The sequence below is a fragment of the Octopus bimaculoides genome, chromosome 6 (assembly GCF_046866305.1).
Source record: "Octopus bimaculoides isolate indiv1 chromosome 6, ASM4686630v1, whole genome shotgun sequence".
NCBI classification, from domain to species: domain Eukaryota; kingdom Metazoa; phylum Mollusca; class Cephalopoda; order Octopoda; family Octopodidae; genus Octopus; species Octopus bimaculoides.
Genome location: NC_142933.1, coordinates 50,746,975 through 50,764,096, shown reverse-complemented (window position 1 = coordinate 50,764,096; position 17,122 = coordinate 50,746,975). Strand labels below are relative to the sequence as shown.

General features: G+C 36.6%; 1 protein-coding gene across 1 annotated transcript in view; it reads left to right on the top strand.

The window, feature by feature from the left end:
• The window catches only part of LOC106874009 (uncharacterized), a 42,980-nt gene that overhangs the window by 22,125 nt on the left and 3,733 nt on the right, over window positions 1–17,122 (top strand). Inside the window, exons 2-3 of the mRNA XM_014921569.3 lie at window positions 14,949–15,036; window positions 15,864–16,048. Coding sequence (XP_014777055.1) covers window positions 14,949–15,036; window positions 15,864–16,048 — 273 coding nt within the window. The remainder of the gene's footprint in view (window positions 1–14,948; window positions 15,037–15,863; window positions 16,049–17,122) is intronic.

Genomic DNA, 17,122 nt, shown 5'->3' with positions numbered 1-17,122 from the left:
AGGTATGGACTCGGACAAAGTCTAAATTGTTTGCAAAAGAATTTTTGTCCATTCTTCAGCTAAAACAGTCTCCAGTTCTTGTAGTGATGATGGTGGAGGATATCGACTCTTTACTTGTTTTTCTAAAATGCACCATAAATGTTAAATAATATTAAATCTGGGGACTGATGTGGCCAGATAAGATGTTCAACTTCACTAGAATGTTCCTCGTGCCATTCAGTAACAACTTTAGCTGTGTGAATTGGTGCATTATCATCCTGAAAGATTGCATCTCCCTCCAGAAACAGATCCGCAACCATAGGATGAATTTGACTATTAATTCTGCCAAGAAGGGAAACCATTAGGCTGGCAGATTCCCAAGATATAGCCGACCAGATCATCACAGATCCTCAGCCATGTTTAACAGTTAGAAGAAGACAGCCTGGGTCAAATGCTTCTTTTGGCTGTTTCCACATGTATACTCAGCTGGTGGTCGAAAATAAGGTAAAGAATGACTCATCCGAGAAAATAACATTCTTCCACTGCTCTAGGGACAAATTCTGTAGGTTTTTGCTCCACTCTAAATGCTTTGCAACGTTTGTTTTTGAAAGTAGTGGTTTTCTGATTGCAGCCCTCCTGTGAAATCCGGCTTTGTGTAGCTCCTGACAAACAGTTTTTGTGGAAAATATACCTGAAAAATAAGACTAGATGGTCATGGTTAAAGTGCCTGATCTGTTCAGTCAGGTTTTCATTCTGAATCAATATAGTAGCTACAGTTACATATCTTTCAAGTTAACTACGGCTATCATCCTTTTCATGCATTGTTCTAGAGTTACCACAGGTTACGTAATCATAATTACTTATTTCATTAGCTACATATTTGAAATTACTGTTCTCGCTGGCAACGTAACAACCATTGAGTTTCCCACTGATGTGCTGCTTCTACCACTTCATAATTCTTAAAATGTTGCTATTCGCCATGTAGTCGCAGCTAGTTTCTTTTAATAGTACCAACCACATGCTATAAAGTTGCCATTAACTTGATTTGCACTAGAATGTCTTTACCAGCTGCATAGCTTCTGCACTGTTTGACCTTGTTCACTTACAACCATGTGTGCACAGGCATATACACACATGCATGCACACACACACACACACACACACACACAGAGTATTACTCTATATTACTCGGTATATAACCAGATTCTATTTGAAATTCATTTTCAATTAGCTGAATGTATGACTATAAAAACAATAGAAGTAAATAGCATCTCATCAGTGGTGAACTGGATAAGACTAAACAATAATAAGTTACTTGAAGGTTTCTAGTTCCAAAGTTCAAATCTTATCAAGATCAACTTAATCCTTTATCTTTCTCTCTATTCATAAATAACATGCTGGAGGATATAATAAAATCATAGACTATTGTCGTTGATGTTGAGTAATTCCATTAAATGCGAATTATTATTTAATCTAGTTTTATATCAAAGATTCGATGTGTTTGAGGTCAACTCAAGCATTTAACTGAACAATCCTCATCAAAAACAGTGATACATGCATCAACACTTGTTTTAAAACGTCCATATCTTTTACACAGTTTCACAACAAATCCTTCTGCTACACCCAAAGGAGTCCAATCATGTATATAGGTGTCTCATGTTACTTATGACGCCTACATTTGTCTTCAGACATGCTAAAACAACACCGGGGTAGGCTTCATAGTCAGTTGCCTGTAATATAACTAAAAGCATAAGCAAACGTGTAAATATATATATTAAAAAACATACAAATATAGTTTACTTTCATACAAATATAGTTTACTTTATGTTTGCCAATGCTTTCCAACCTGTTCACTAAGGACTATAATATAGAATTGGTGTTAATCCTTATGGATTATGAAACACTCACAATGAAGACATTGGTCTTAAATCAAAATCCCACAAGTATCAATTTTCTTCAGAATTTAGTCCACCTCTATATACACAGCAGAAAGCTGTCCAACTCATGGTAGAAAACTGAACCAACAACAAACGCGCACACACACACTTAGACTCCTGTTATAGAATTATCGTGTACATATACAGGGGTTGGACAAAATAATGGAAACACCTTAAAATTTCAAACAAATTTATTTTAATATTGGGTAGGACCACCTTTGGCAGTAATTACAGCTTGAATTCTATGAGGTATGGACTTGTACAAAGTTTGAATTGTTTCCAAAGGAATTTTTGTCCATTCTTCAGCTAAAATAGTCTCCAGTTCTTGTGATGATAGTGGAGGATATCGACTCCTTACTTGTTTCTCTAAAATGCACCATAAATGTTCAGTAATATTGAGATCTGGGGATTGTGGTGGGCAGATAAGATGTTCCACGTCACTAGAATGTTCCTTGTGCCATTCAGTAACAACTTTAGCTGTGTGAATTGGTGCATTATCATCCTGAAAGATTGCATTTCCTTCCAGATACAGTTCCGCAGCCATAGGATGAATTTGATCAGATAAAATGCTTAAATAGTCTAGACTATTGGACTGGCAGATTTCCAAGATATAGCCCCCCCCCCCCGCCAAATCATCACAGTTCCTCCTCCAGGTTTAACAGTTGGAAGAAGGCAGTCTGGGTTAAATGCTTCTTTTGGCTGTCCCTACACCAATACTCGGCTGGTGATCGGAAATAGAGTAAAGGATGACTTGCCCGAGAAAATAACATTCTTCCAGTACTCTAGGGACCAATTCTGTTGTTGTTTACTCCACTCTAAATGCTTTGCAACATTTGTTTTTGAAAGTAGTGGTTTTCTGATTACAGCTCTCCCATGAAATCTGGCTTTGTGCAGCTCCTGGCAAACAGTTTTTGTGGAAACTTGGTGGTCCTTTCTAACAATTCACGTAAGAGTCTGACAGTCCCTATCTGAAAGTTTTAGTTTTCTTCCAGAGTTTTGTTTCGATGAGGAGATTTTTCCCTCTTTCTCAAAGACTGTCATTTTATTTGCCATAAAGGCAGTATACAGAGTAGCTGCGGGCTAGACAAACACATTAATGAGATGAGATGAATGACGAACACAATAATATTAATGGGAGAAGACAGAAGCCCCTGCCGAACTCTGCTTCTCTAAAACATTGTTCTTTTATAGATTTACAAATTGTGGCTATAAACCTCTTACTTCACAATTTCAATTTACATCATGTCTTTGAAATGAGGCACTTGCCTCTTACAATTTTTTTTTCATGGGCTACATGCCCTTTCAATATGAGGCACTCGTCCTCTTACACTTTACCGCCCGACCAAGCTCAGTGCCTCACTCAAGCACCTCGATGGTTCGAGATCAGGCCACTTCAGCAAGTAGCAGAATGCGTCCTCGGGGAAGGAATCCATCACCCTGTACAAGTCATTTTCCCACACGACCTCCTCAACCACCTGCGGAGGCCAATCAGGGTCCTTAGTACAGGTGAGGGTCCAAACTTCTTGACAAATTCTTTAACAACCTCTCCCTTGTGGAATAGGATTACAAATTCTTCCTCATTCCAGGACGAGTCCACAATTTCTACTGTCAGTGGCACAATTCCCACTGACAGGCCTTCTTCCGTTGGTGGCACAATTCCCGCCAACGGAGCATCGGGACACACCGGCGGTGCACTATCAGGCACCGACCATGTCCCGTTCTTCCTTTTTTTTCTTTTTGATACACCAAACATTTCGGCTGTTTTCATTACACTAGTTCCTACCATACGAGCACCAATAATTTGATCTCTTTGAAAGTGCAATAGATCTGTCATTTTAATTAATTTTAATTACTTTTTTCTGATGATATCTAAAAATAAACAGCAAAATAGTCTCCAGTTCTTGTGATGATGGTGAAGGATATAAACTCCTTACTTGTTTCTCTAAAATGCACCATAAATGTTCAGTAATATTAAGCAAAAAACATAAAAATAAACAATTTTTTTGATGGTTTTATAGATATTTCAAAATTATGATGCTATGTTAGGTGTTTTCATTATTTTGACCGACCCCTGTATTTCATATGTACATACATACATACATATATATATATATATATATATATATATATATATATATATATATATATATATACCTCTCTACATATATCTATCTATCTATGCATATATGTGTGTTTGTGTATATATGTGTGTGTGTGTGTGTGCATATATATTATATATATATTGTATATATTATATGTATATATATATATATATAATATGTATAAGTATATATATATTATATGTATACATAATATATATATATGTATATGTATAATATTGAGTATGTTATAGAAAGTATGGGCTATTTACAGAGTGCTCGTAGAGAGCTAATGCATAAAAATACAATGTAGAGGAAAATGAAAGTGCAAATCCTAGGCAGTCAACCAAATTCCTGAACACATAAATGAAGATATTCAATCAACATAATCGAATCATATATATTTGTACACATCAACATAAATCATGCATGTACAGGTGTAAAGATTCTCCAAGGGTACAAAGAATAAAACCAAACATACATAAAAATATAGGAGAAATATAAAAGCATATAAAAATACATATGAAATCACATATAAATAAGGGTTACACGTAAAAAGTTATGCGTGATAAATATAGGAGGCAGAAAACAAATGAGAGGTTGATAAATATAGGAATAAAAATTTCAATCTTCAAAATGGCTGAGATAAAAGTGACACAAGATATTGAGGTTAAGAACAATAAATAAAAAGGGTCTGAAAAATAGGAGAGTGTTCCATCTATGGTCGTTTCAGGGGTACGTTACCGGTCAGGGTTAAAAAATTAAAAACTCCATATATGTAATGTCACCATCAACAGGATGATGTGCTCCTTGGTGTATATCATACATTTTTTAACCCTGACCAGTAATGTACCCTTGAAACGGTCATAGATGGAACACCCTCCTACTTTTCAGATCCTTTTTATTTATTGTTCTTAACTTTGATATCTTGTGTCATTTTTATCTCATATCTTAGATGTATCAGGAAGTTTAGACGATTTAAGTGGTCTGCCATTTTGAAGATTGACATTTTTATTCCTATATTTATCAACCTCTCATTCGTTTTCTGCCTCCTATATTTATCACACATAACTTTTATGTGATTTTATATGTATTTTTATATGCTTCTATATTTTAATATGTTTTTATATTTCTCCTATATTCCAAGCTAGTCAAGTCTGTGGAACGTGAAGGCCAGTTGACATTGCCATAGCTGGAGATTATTCTCTCTCCAAAGCACTGCTGTAGCAACTGTATTGTTTCTCTTGCGGTATGAGCAGTTGCCCCATCTTGCTGAAACCATGTGTGAGGTCTACTTTGATTGGCCTTCACGTTCCCCAGATTTGACTAGCCCAGATTTTTTCTTGTGGGGATACCTGAAAGAGAGGGTTTACATAAACAAACTGGTGCAACTGAAGGAGAACATCAATAGAGAAATCAGAGAAGTGGGATCTGAAACTCTTGAGGGTGTTATGGTACAAGCTTTGGAAAGAGCACAGGCATGCGAAGTTAAAAATGGCTGCCATTTAAGCAATTGTCATTTTTTACATATCATGTAGAGGTGTTGCAAATTTGACTTGTGAATATTAATTTGCATTTTGTCCTTTATATTGTATCAAACTTTCATGCATTTATTTGTAAAGTTAAGGAAGTTATTAAAAACTGAAACCCATCAGCGTGTTTTGGGTCACCCTGTGTGTATATATATATATATATATATAAGTTCAAAAAAAGGAAAAAGACAAAATAACAACATGAGGACGTGATACAGATTGTGTTACTAGATGCTCGGGAAAGGAAAGAGAGAGAATATGACGTTTCCAGCGGAGTTCTTCATCGGAAACAAGGAAAGTCCAAAGAAGGGGAAAACGGAGGAAGAAAAAAATATATATATATATATGAGGTGGGGATGAAAAGTTCCTGGCTTTGAGTAAAAGAAAATACAAGAGGATCAGTTAATTATGATTTTATTCAACATATTCCCCTCTCAGATTCACACACTTCTTGCAGCAGTCCTTCAGGCTTTTTAAGTCCTATAAAAGAACTCAGAAGATGGGGTCTCCAACCAGGCCTTTCGCAATATCCTTAAGGCCAGGAACTTTTCAGCACACTCTTGTAGCTGATGGCACATAAAGAGCACCATTCCAGCGTTGATTTTATATGGAATTACCCATATACACACACACACACATATATTTTCAATTAATCGACTGAAAATTGATAAAATTGTATTTCACACACACACACACACACACACACACACACACACACACACATACAGACGCATTAGGATATTGCTTAGGCATAGCAATACTAATAACCAGTTGTTAGAATTTTGGTTTGTTTTTTTGTTTTTTTTGGTTTTTTAGTAATAATACCATAAGAAGTGTATTTCCCTGGTTTCACATGATTTCCATTTATGCAGTGAGTCATAGAAGAATCTGTCATTTAAACTAAGGAGGACACACATACGCACACATGTACAAGTGTGTGTGTGTGTGTATATGTTTTATGTCATACTAAATATAAAACAAAAATTTTACATTAAACTGGGAAGTACTTAGTACATTTTTGTAGAATACATTTATTAGCTTTTACAAGGAAAAGGCTAACAGAAACTTCGAAGCTTGTTTGCTTGGTTTCATTGAACAGTTTGATGTATGTGTGTGTATATACCTATATGGATATATATCTATATATATATATTTATATGTATATATATATATATATATATATATATATATATATATATATATATATATAACAATTGCAGCATGGAAGGTGTTTATAAGCCATTTAAAATAACACACAAAAACCGTTAGATTCACTTCAACATTTATTTAATTTGTCAAAATATTTTCGTCGCTTTCAGACCACGACCTGTTCACTGACAAAATTCTATGCTGCAATTTTGTTAGTGAACAGGTCGCAGTCTCAAAGCAACGAAAATATTTTGACAAATTAAATTTAAATGTTGAAGTGAATCTAACGGTTTTTGTGTGTTATTTTAAATGGCTTATAAACACCTTCCACGCTGCAATTGTTTTCGTTCCAGCACACAATCTCAGATCAGGTCACTTGCTATGCAAAAGTACATCTCTATAATATATATATATATATATATATATATATATATATATATATATATATATATATATATATATATATATATATAAAAGACCACCTTCAGTCATGAATGACCATGGGATTATACCTAGAAAGTTTCCCTTCAAGGGAAATATATATATACGGAAGGATGGCAGCCACAGCGGCAATGACAACAATGACAGTTATTGTTGTTATAGTGATGGATTAATATTTAGAAGTTTGGCCAGGAGAAGATAATTAATTTTGCACATATTTCTTTTAACCAAAGTATTGATTGGTGGAAACTGAAAGAAGCCTGCTGCGTATATATATTTGTATGTACATATATATGTACCTACTTATGTATGTACATATATATGCATATATATATATACATATACATATATATATATACACATGTATATATACATATTGCTAGCATGGAAGGCGGACGTTAAACGATGTTGATCATCATCATCATCGTTTAACGTCCGCTTTCCATGCTAGCATGGGTTGGACGATTTGACTGAGGACTGGCGAACCAGATGGCTGCACCAGGCTCCAACCTGATCTGGCAGAGTTTCTACAGCTGGATGCCCTTCCTAACGCCAACCACTCTGAGAGTGTAGTGGATGTTTTTACGTGCCACCGGCATGAGGGCCGGTCTAGCGGTACTGTCAATGGCCATGCTCAAATGGTGTTTTTTATGTGCCACTTGCACAGGAGTCAGTCCATTGGTACTGGCAATGACCTCGCTCGAATGTTTTGTTCACGTGCCACCAGCACAAGTGCCAGTAATATGCATATGCAAATTGTTGTTGTTGGCACTCTGTCACTTACAACGTTGAGGGTTCCAGTTGATCCGATCAATGGAACAGCCTGCTCGTGAAATTAACGTGCAAGTGGTTGAGCACTCCACAGACACGTGTACCCTTAACGTAGTTCTCAGGGATATTCAGCACGACACAGTGTGACAAGGCTGACCCTTTGAATTACAGGCACAACAGAAACAGGAAGCAAGAGTGAGAGAAAGTTGTGGTGGAAGAATATTTTCACTCTAGGCATCAGTAATTTGAAGAAAAGAAATGAACTGTTAATGTTGTCTTTGCCTTGGCTAAGTACCTTTTATGCAAATACAAGCTTCTCTGATTTTTGTTCTGGGTCAGAGAAAAAAAAACGTAAGCTTTTAAAATATTCAATCAATAGGTTTTATTGATAAATGTTTTAATATTTGTGTGTGTCTATATATGAGTATATGTATTTCTGTATATGTGTATATGTATGCATGTCTGTACCTATGTATTCAAGAATATATAATTCTGTGTATATATGTGTCTATGAGCATGTATATGTATGTATCCGCATAGGCACATGTAAAATGAACACCCACATACACACTCATTGTTTTTAAAAACATTAATTAAAAGTATTAATTAAAAGTATTATTTTGGAACATTGTTTAAACTGTAATGCAATTTCATGACTTTGGTTGCATGGAATTTATGACATTTTTATAATAATATTACCATGAGAACTAGAAATGAAATCAAAAGCATGAGCTTGAAGCAACCATTTTTATATATGCCATTCACAGTGGTTTTTAAATGAAAGACCATAATGGTAAGTGTTTCTGTCAAACTTTAATTTCATATTTTTAAAAATAGTGAATATTCAAAAGAAAACCAGATCTGGTTTACCAGCTGATTATTGGTAACAAACAATTCAGGGTATTAAAAATTAGAGCCTTTTAGTTGTAATGTAAAGGATAAAAGGGTAAAGAGCCCCTTCAGTCATGAATGACTATGAGATTGCACCCAGAAAGTTCTTCTCAGAGACACAAGTCCGGGCAAGGTTGTTTATGGAAGACCAGCAGTCATCCATGCATACAAGGCTCCCCTGTCCATGCCACTGATGTTATCCAAAGGAAAGGCAAAGGTTGATAGAGCTTGGCATCAGTGATGTCACAATTCAGTTTTACAGCTGAGTGAACCGGAACAATGTGAAATAAAGTATCTTGCTCAAGAACACAACACATAGCTTGGTCCAGGAATTGAACTCGCTGCTTCATGATTGTTAGCCCAACGCTCTAACCACTGTGTCATGTGGCTTCCAGGTGCCCTGCAAAAACACTAACATCAACTTTGACCTAACTAGACCGAACCCTGACTTCAGACAGCCTACAAGCGAATCAGATTTCAGTTTCAAAGCAAACACCCCCCTCACTCTCCAACCCTGACTAACAAAAAATTAACTCCACTCAGTTCACTTTGAAGCTAGCCAAAAGGATAGACCCTGAAGAAGCTGCACCATAAATCTTGTCAGTTTGCTTCTGCAACTACTCATAATCTGTGCAGTGGAAACACATCCAGGTCATAAAGACCATAACATATGCTGCATGAAATTGTAAAATAAGAGGAAATAGATTCTGAGGATGAATAAGACTCCATGTCTTGTATTGTTATAATTATTGCTAATATATACTCCAGACAATATTACCATTCAGTGAAGCGAACACAGAATTGTGTATCAGAGGAATTTACAGAGTGACTGACAACTAAAAGTAGTCATAGACATTAAATACTGATTGATGTGGTTAGCCATACCCAAGAACATGACTGAAAGCCACCATAGTATCTGCCCAGATGATATATCCCTCAAAACTCACGCACACACATGTGATACATTTTGTGATTGCTCTGAAATGCATTGTCAGTGATGCTTCTGGGGTATCAGGAGGTTTCAGGTCTTTCAGCATCACCACCACCCTCATCCTGTTGACCCAGCCCAGGTTGATTAAGTCCCAGCTTGCATCTCACTGGTCTACCCTCTTTATCCCATGACTTCAGCTGATGGAATTTCAGTGATGGAACTTACAGTCCTTTTTATATATGTGAGAGTGTATGTTTGTGTTTCCTTGCTTTGAAATGGTGTGGTAGTTGTAAGTGAGTGTCACTATCATACAAACAGTGTCATTAATCTCCAACATTCTGCAAGAATATGTTTAACCATGGGTAAATATTACCTTGTTTGGAGGCAGGTAAGGGTTGGCGACAGGTAGAGCATACAGCCATAGAAAATCAGCCTCAAATAAACTCCATTCAACCCTTTCAAGCAGAGAAAAGTAGACGTTAAATGATATCTGAATGAAAAATTATGCATTTGGAATGATAATGGCATACCCACTGTCACTGTGGAAAATATGGAAGACAAGAGAGTGGTGTGGAGGTAGTATTATAAGGACACAAATGCAATGACATAAATTCCAGGCTACTAGAGAAAAAAACAAAAAAAACAGCTCTTCTTCATCAAGACAGAATATCTCCCAGAACTGAGGATCCCAACTGAAGCAAACACTACCACCAACACCACCCATCATCACTACCATTATCATCTGTAGAAATAACCTCTGCCAACCACAAACCAACAGTACAGCTACACTAAAGACGATGATGCTGAGTCATTCCACCTAATTAGTCATTGTTACTAAAATGCAATGTTCTAGTAACTTTTCTGAAGTAGTGAGCATTTCATCTCAAGCCCTTTCTAGTTTTGAAAATATTTAACAAAATATAAATAATAATTCTAACTTGTGTGTCAGTTGAGGGTGTGATCCACCTCACTGTAAGTGGCACTCTGTCGGTTAGGATGACAAAGGTTTCAGTTGATCTGATCAACAGAACAGCCTGCTTGTGAAATAAACATACAAATGGTTGAGCACTCCAGAGACATGTGTACTCTTATCATAGTTCTCATGGAGATTCAGTGTGACACAGAATATGAAAAGGCCAAAGGTGATCATTTCATAACATCAAACCCTTTCCAGTCTTAAAATTTTTTTAACAAAATATAAATACATTATTCTAACTGGTGTGTCGTGTCAGTTAACGGTATGATCCATCTCACCATAGACGTAAGGAGAAAGTAAAGTGTCCATGTGACTCATCATTTTACATCCACTTTTCCATGCTTGCATAAGTCAGACAGTGTTTATTGAGGCAGATTTTTTACAACCATATGTCCTTCCTGTTGCCAATGAATAAAGCAATTAAGTGGCATGATGACAAGTGTTCCAGTTGATGTGATCAATGGAGCAACTTGCTTGTGAAATTAATGTGCAAGTGGCTGAGTACTCCACAGACACATGTATTCCTAACTTAGCTTTCAGTGAGATTCAACTTAACACAGAATGTGACAAGGCAGGCCCTTTGAAATACATTTTTGCCAGCTGAATGAACTGGAGTGAAAATAATGTGTTTTGCTCAAAGACACAACACGCCACCAGGTATTAAACTCAACCTTATGATCATGAATACCACATAGCCATGCCTACCATTTTGCTCAGTGAATTTTGTGAAGCCTAATTTTAGTAATACTAATGTTAGTCATAGTATAATCAGTGTGACAGGACACCCAATGACAATCACCACAATATGCCACTGATGCCTACACCTATATATGCGAGCATTTTTTAAATTGCATAATTTGTAACCAAAATTTAGTCACCAGTCTAATCTACACAAAGTTGTAAAGTTGTTGTGTCCCCAGGTGAACTGGAGAAGCAATAAAGTCAGATAGTGTCACACTATTTTTTCAAACTCTGCAATTCTGAGTTTAGCTTCTACAAAGGTCAGCTTTGCCTTTTAGCCCAGCAGTTCTTGGTCATTTTTTACCTGTGGACTCTTTTTATTCCTATTTTACTTAGGTGGACCCTCATAACCATTCCATGTTTTAAAAATCCTATTATATTTTTGTAAGTAAATATTATTAAGGATTGTATAAAAAAAATTGTTAAAATATTTTGCACATTATTTTTTTATTCTTTTATTTGTTTCAGTCATTTAACTGTGACCATGCTGGAGCACCACCTTGAAGGGTTTTAGTCGAATAAATCAACCCCAGGACTTATGTTTTTGAGCCTAGTACTTATTCTATCAGTTTCTTTTGTCAAACCACTAAGTTACAGGGGCATAAACACCGGTTGTCAAGCAGTGATGGTGAGACAAACACTGACACAAAGACACACATACATACATGCACACACAAACACACATACATACATACATGCATACACACACACACATGCACACACACACACATATATGATGAGCTTCTTTCAGTTTCTGTCTACCAAATCCACTCACAAGGCTTTAGTAGAAGACATTTGCTCAAGATGCCACACAGTGAGACTGAACCAGGAACCATGTGGTTGGGAAGCAGGCTTCTTACTACACAGTCACATGTAAAAGTATAACCAATTTATTGCATATAAATTATAACAGCAAAATCTTGTATGGACCCAACCAAGGGTTATGTGGACTCTGTCTGAGAACCACAGTTTTAGCCTTTCAGAATTGATCCAGAATTAGTAGAACTATCAGATCATCAGATGGGTGTATTGCAGCATCTGTTGCAATGTCTATTTGTGTTCTGATCACCACATCTGTGACAACACCTGTGCCCTGTTGTATCTACCTTTCCCTTGTACATCATCAGTGGTGCAGAGAGAAGAAACTTGCTGCATAGACAGCTGTTGATCTACCTTAAAAAAAAAAAAAAGAAATCAGATATCATGGTCAGCCATGATTGAAGAGGAACCTTAGCTCCAAGGAAAATTCAAATCAAGCAGATCTATGACATATAAATAGTAGGTGAATGATTTGCTGAAATCCACAGATTTTATTGCTCCAAATTTGCTATACACAAGTGTGGCTGTGTGGTAAGGTATTTGCTTCTCAACCACATAGTTCCAGGTTCAGTCCCACTGCACAGCACCTTCAGCAAACATCTACTATAGCTTCAGGCTATGTGTGTGTGTGCATTATGTATGTGTTTATGTCCCTCAAACTTCACTCCACCATCTTTTATCGATGTTAGCTGAGAGATTTCAAACTTGTGTGAACTATTTTGAAAAATTATTTCTGTAAGTGCAGGCATGGGTGTTTGGTTAAGAAGCTTGCTTTGCAGCCGCATGGTCTCAGGTTCAGCCCCACTGCATGGCATCTTGGACAAGCATCTTCTATTGTAGCCCTAAGTGGACCAATGCTTTGTGAATAAATAGTTTGCTTGATAGAAACAGTATAGAAGCTTATCATGTTTGTGTGTGTGTTTGTCTCCCCTACCTCACTGCTTGACTATGATGTTGGTTTGTTTACATCTTCATAATTATGTGAGACCAGCTAAATATTAGTGCTGGGGTCACTTTGTTTGACTAAATCCCTTCAAGGCAGTGCCCCAGCATGGTCAGAGTTCAATGACTGAAACTAATAAAATATAAAGAATAAATTTTTTTTTTGTAGATTCCCCATTTGCTTACAATTTGAAAGGCAAGTTAGGGACCCATCATAATATCCTTTCTACAATAGGCACAAGGCCTGAAATTTTGCGGAAGGGGTCTTGTCAGTTACCAGAAAGAAATGTGCTGAAGTTAAAATCTTAGCAAATAAAGACAGTTATTACTTCCCTTCCTTTCAATCATATAATCCTTTCTACTTTAAGCACGACCTGAAATTTGGGGGGAGGGGAGGGGAGTTAATTACCTCCACTTGGTACTCAACAGGTATGTATTTCATCAACCCTGGAAATATGAAAGGCAAAGTCATCTTTCAACAGAATTTGAGCCCAACCCATGCCAGCTCCCCACCTTAGGTAACCATCATTTATATCAAGGAAGATCATCAGTTAAGCTGCTGGCTCCAGTGATTAATCTTTTAGACCAGGCTAGAGTATACTGCAGCTTCATGACTTTCTGAATGGTACACATAACAAAAATTTATCTTGAAAATATTTTAGAACTGATCCACTTAATGATGAGCTATGTTACATGCAGCCCTCTTCTCGAAAAGGTTGTTCATACCTGTTGTAGACTACTGATTAAACTGTGTAACAATTTTTTTTTTTTTTTTTTCGTCTTTGGTCAATCAATGTTATTTCCTGTATTCTTTTGTCTAGAAATCAGAGGAAATGACAATTATTCCTTTCAAAATTTGCTTTTGTGGCCTGGACATCAATGTTTCAAAACTGACCTATTTTGCATTACATTTCAGACAGTTTTAGCGCTGAGCTGCTGAAGCAGAAATATCACAGAAATGCTCAATACCACAGATTTGCTTGTCAGTTGCTTGACCTTGACCACTTGAGCATGTCACCTAGTGGCTGACAATATGTGCATCTCTGATCATGAGTAGAAGTAGTAGGGAGCATCATAGCCACACGTTGAGAAGGATTTTTTGGAGTGTGAATAAATGTAAAAGCAAAAGTTTGAAGGAAATGTTAACCATTTTTCATACTTTTTAGGAAATAACAAATAGGAAATAGGAAATAACAGTTGCTACCCAAGGACAATAATCATGTTACGCAGTGGTATTAATGTAAGAAATATAAGTTTAATCTCTTAAGAAATACTTAAAAAGTTTAATATTTTGAGAAAGAGAAGTTGTGGGTAGTTGTTGACCAGGATTCAGAACTCTGTACAGTAGAAACAACCATGAACTATGCAAAGGGAAACATTAATACTGAATTTGCAACAACAACAGCATTGGCAGTGGTGGCGGCAGCAGCAGCAGCAGCAGTAGTAGTAGTAGTAGTAGTAGTAGCAGCAGCAGTAAAAGTAGAAGTAGCAGCAGCAGCAGCAGTAGTAGTAGTAGTAGTAGCAGCAGCACTAGCACTAGTTTTTCCCTGACACACTAGTTCCATTATATTTGAAAAGTGCTTGTAATAAAACTTAGAATTTTATACATCTTTCTTCATTTCTCCTTATACTTGATTAAACAAGAAGGCAAACTCCACCCTGACACACCACACACACACACACACACAGAGTTCCATAGATTATTGTTTAAAAGATAGTATCTTCTTCCTCTTTTCATAGATTGTGCAAACGCTGATGAAGCATTGAAGAGAGTTCAGAGTAGATGCAAAGAAGAAATGGCTGACCTACATGCTGACGAAAATTGCGAGTAAGTAGTCAATCAATGTCCGTTTATATTTCTCATAGTTATATAAGAAAACATGTACTTATTAGTAAAGTACCAAACACCTGTACCCTGCAGCAACTCAAGAAGACCCATTACCTACAGCAGAAGCGTTAAGGCTGATCTGTCTGGTAGTGTAAAGCATTCATGGCAGAACCGTGTAAAAGTGCCCATGTGACAGCACCACATAAAAGCACTCATTTCTAACAATCCAGCAATGTCACGACAAGGAGAAATAAACATACACACACTCACACATACATACGTATACACATACACACACACAAACATACATACATACATACTGATTTGAAATTTTGGCACAAGGCCAGCAATTTGGGGGGAGGGGCAAGTCGATTACATCAACCCCAGTGTTCAACTGGTACTTATTTTATTGACACCCAAAAGAATGAAAGGTAAAATCAACATTGGCAGAATTTTAACTCAGAACATAAAGACAGATGAAATGCTGCTAAGCATTCTGTCAGGTTTGCAAGCGAGTCTGCCAGCTCACTGCCTCAAATATAAAAATATATTGATGTAATGAAAGAGTTAGTTTTATTATTTCCAATTCTTCAGTATCAGAAAATAACTGCAATAGAGATTAAATATGGTGAGTAGATGAGTAGTGGTTTATTATTTTTGAAGTCAGAAAACACAACATTATGTATCTAAAATGATGAACTGAATCTTTCATACATAATTATGCATTTATTTCACCTGACATGTTTTGTGAAACATTAGAAGTATTATATGCTATTATAAAAATACCAGTACTTCATGTATCTCTTCTTTATGCTTCATTTCTACAGAAAGTTCAAGGTCCTGTTAACTTGTGTAGCCAAATCAAACACATCATTTGTCAACGAGTTTGTGCAAAGGAGTGATTTGAATTGTAGATTCTCTCCAGAATTTATAGAGAGCTTACAAAGATACCAATCAACTGAAAGCCAAACTGTCACCAAATCTACAGATACACAAGATGGGAGCTATGCCAGTAAGTAATTGGTTCATAACTTTTCATTTCTTTTGAATATGGAATTGTCAGTGGTGGCAGTGACGTTTGAATGGTTTGATGAGATCCTACAGGCTAGAGTGTTCGTTTTGGTATGGTTTCTATGGTTTAATGCCCTTCCTACTGCCAACTACTGTACAGAGTGTACTGGGTGATCTTTCATGTTACAAGCACTAGTGAGGTTACCAAGAAGTTAACAAGAGAAGACCCCTTGTCTGAGATGGGTGTAATATTGAGTGAGATCGCTTATGCAAGATTGTTGAGAGGCAAGAAAAGTATTATAGAAGGATAAGAACCAGTCAGATTCAGATTAAGAAGTAAAAGAGGATGAAGATGACGATGATGACAAAGAAGACGACAATGACAAAGAAGATGACAAAAGAAGAAGAGGACAAAGAAGACAAAAACGAAAAAGATGAAGACGAGAAAGAAGAAGAAAAAGACAACAATGTAGAAGATGAAGAACTTATTGTAGAGAGTGCTCAGGTGTTCTACAATTCATCAGAAAAAGTAACCAAAAGCACATGAACAGTACTTAAAATAATGCACAGGAAGTGAACAGTGAATAGGTCATTTAAAATTTAAAAACTAAAAATTGGAGGGAGGGTTAATGAATAGCATAGAAGTTTTGAAGGATGTGGTGATCTGACAGCTAACAACTGATGTAGGTAGTTTATTCCATGCTTCAGCAATTCTGAGTGTGAAAAGATGTTTCTGAAAGTCACCAACAATGGAGTCCTGATCCCAGAGATCAACCATAGATGTGGTCTGACCACTAGGATGATGTACTTCCTACGGAAGCCCCTCTGGCATCACTGCTCTATCTCCCAAAAGACGATGCTCCACATCTACAACACATTGGTCCTCTGATTTCTCTTCAATAGAGCCGGAACATGTTCCCTCTCAAAGACCTTGCAAAGAGGATCAACAATTTCAATAGCAGAGCCCTGAGAACCATCAATCACATCAGATGGTACAATCATGTTTCCAACAAAGAACTGTATGCTTGCACACATCAACCCACAGCCTCCCACCACATAGCTATCCATCACAGAT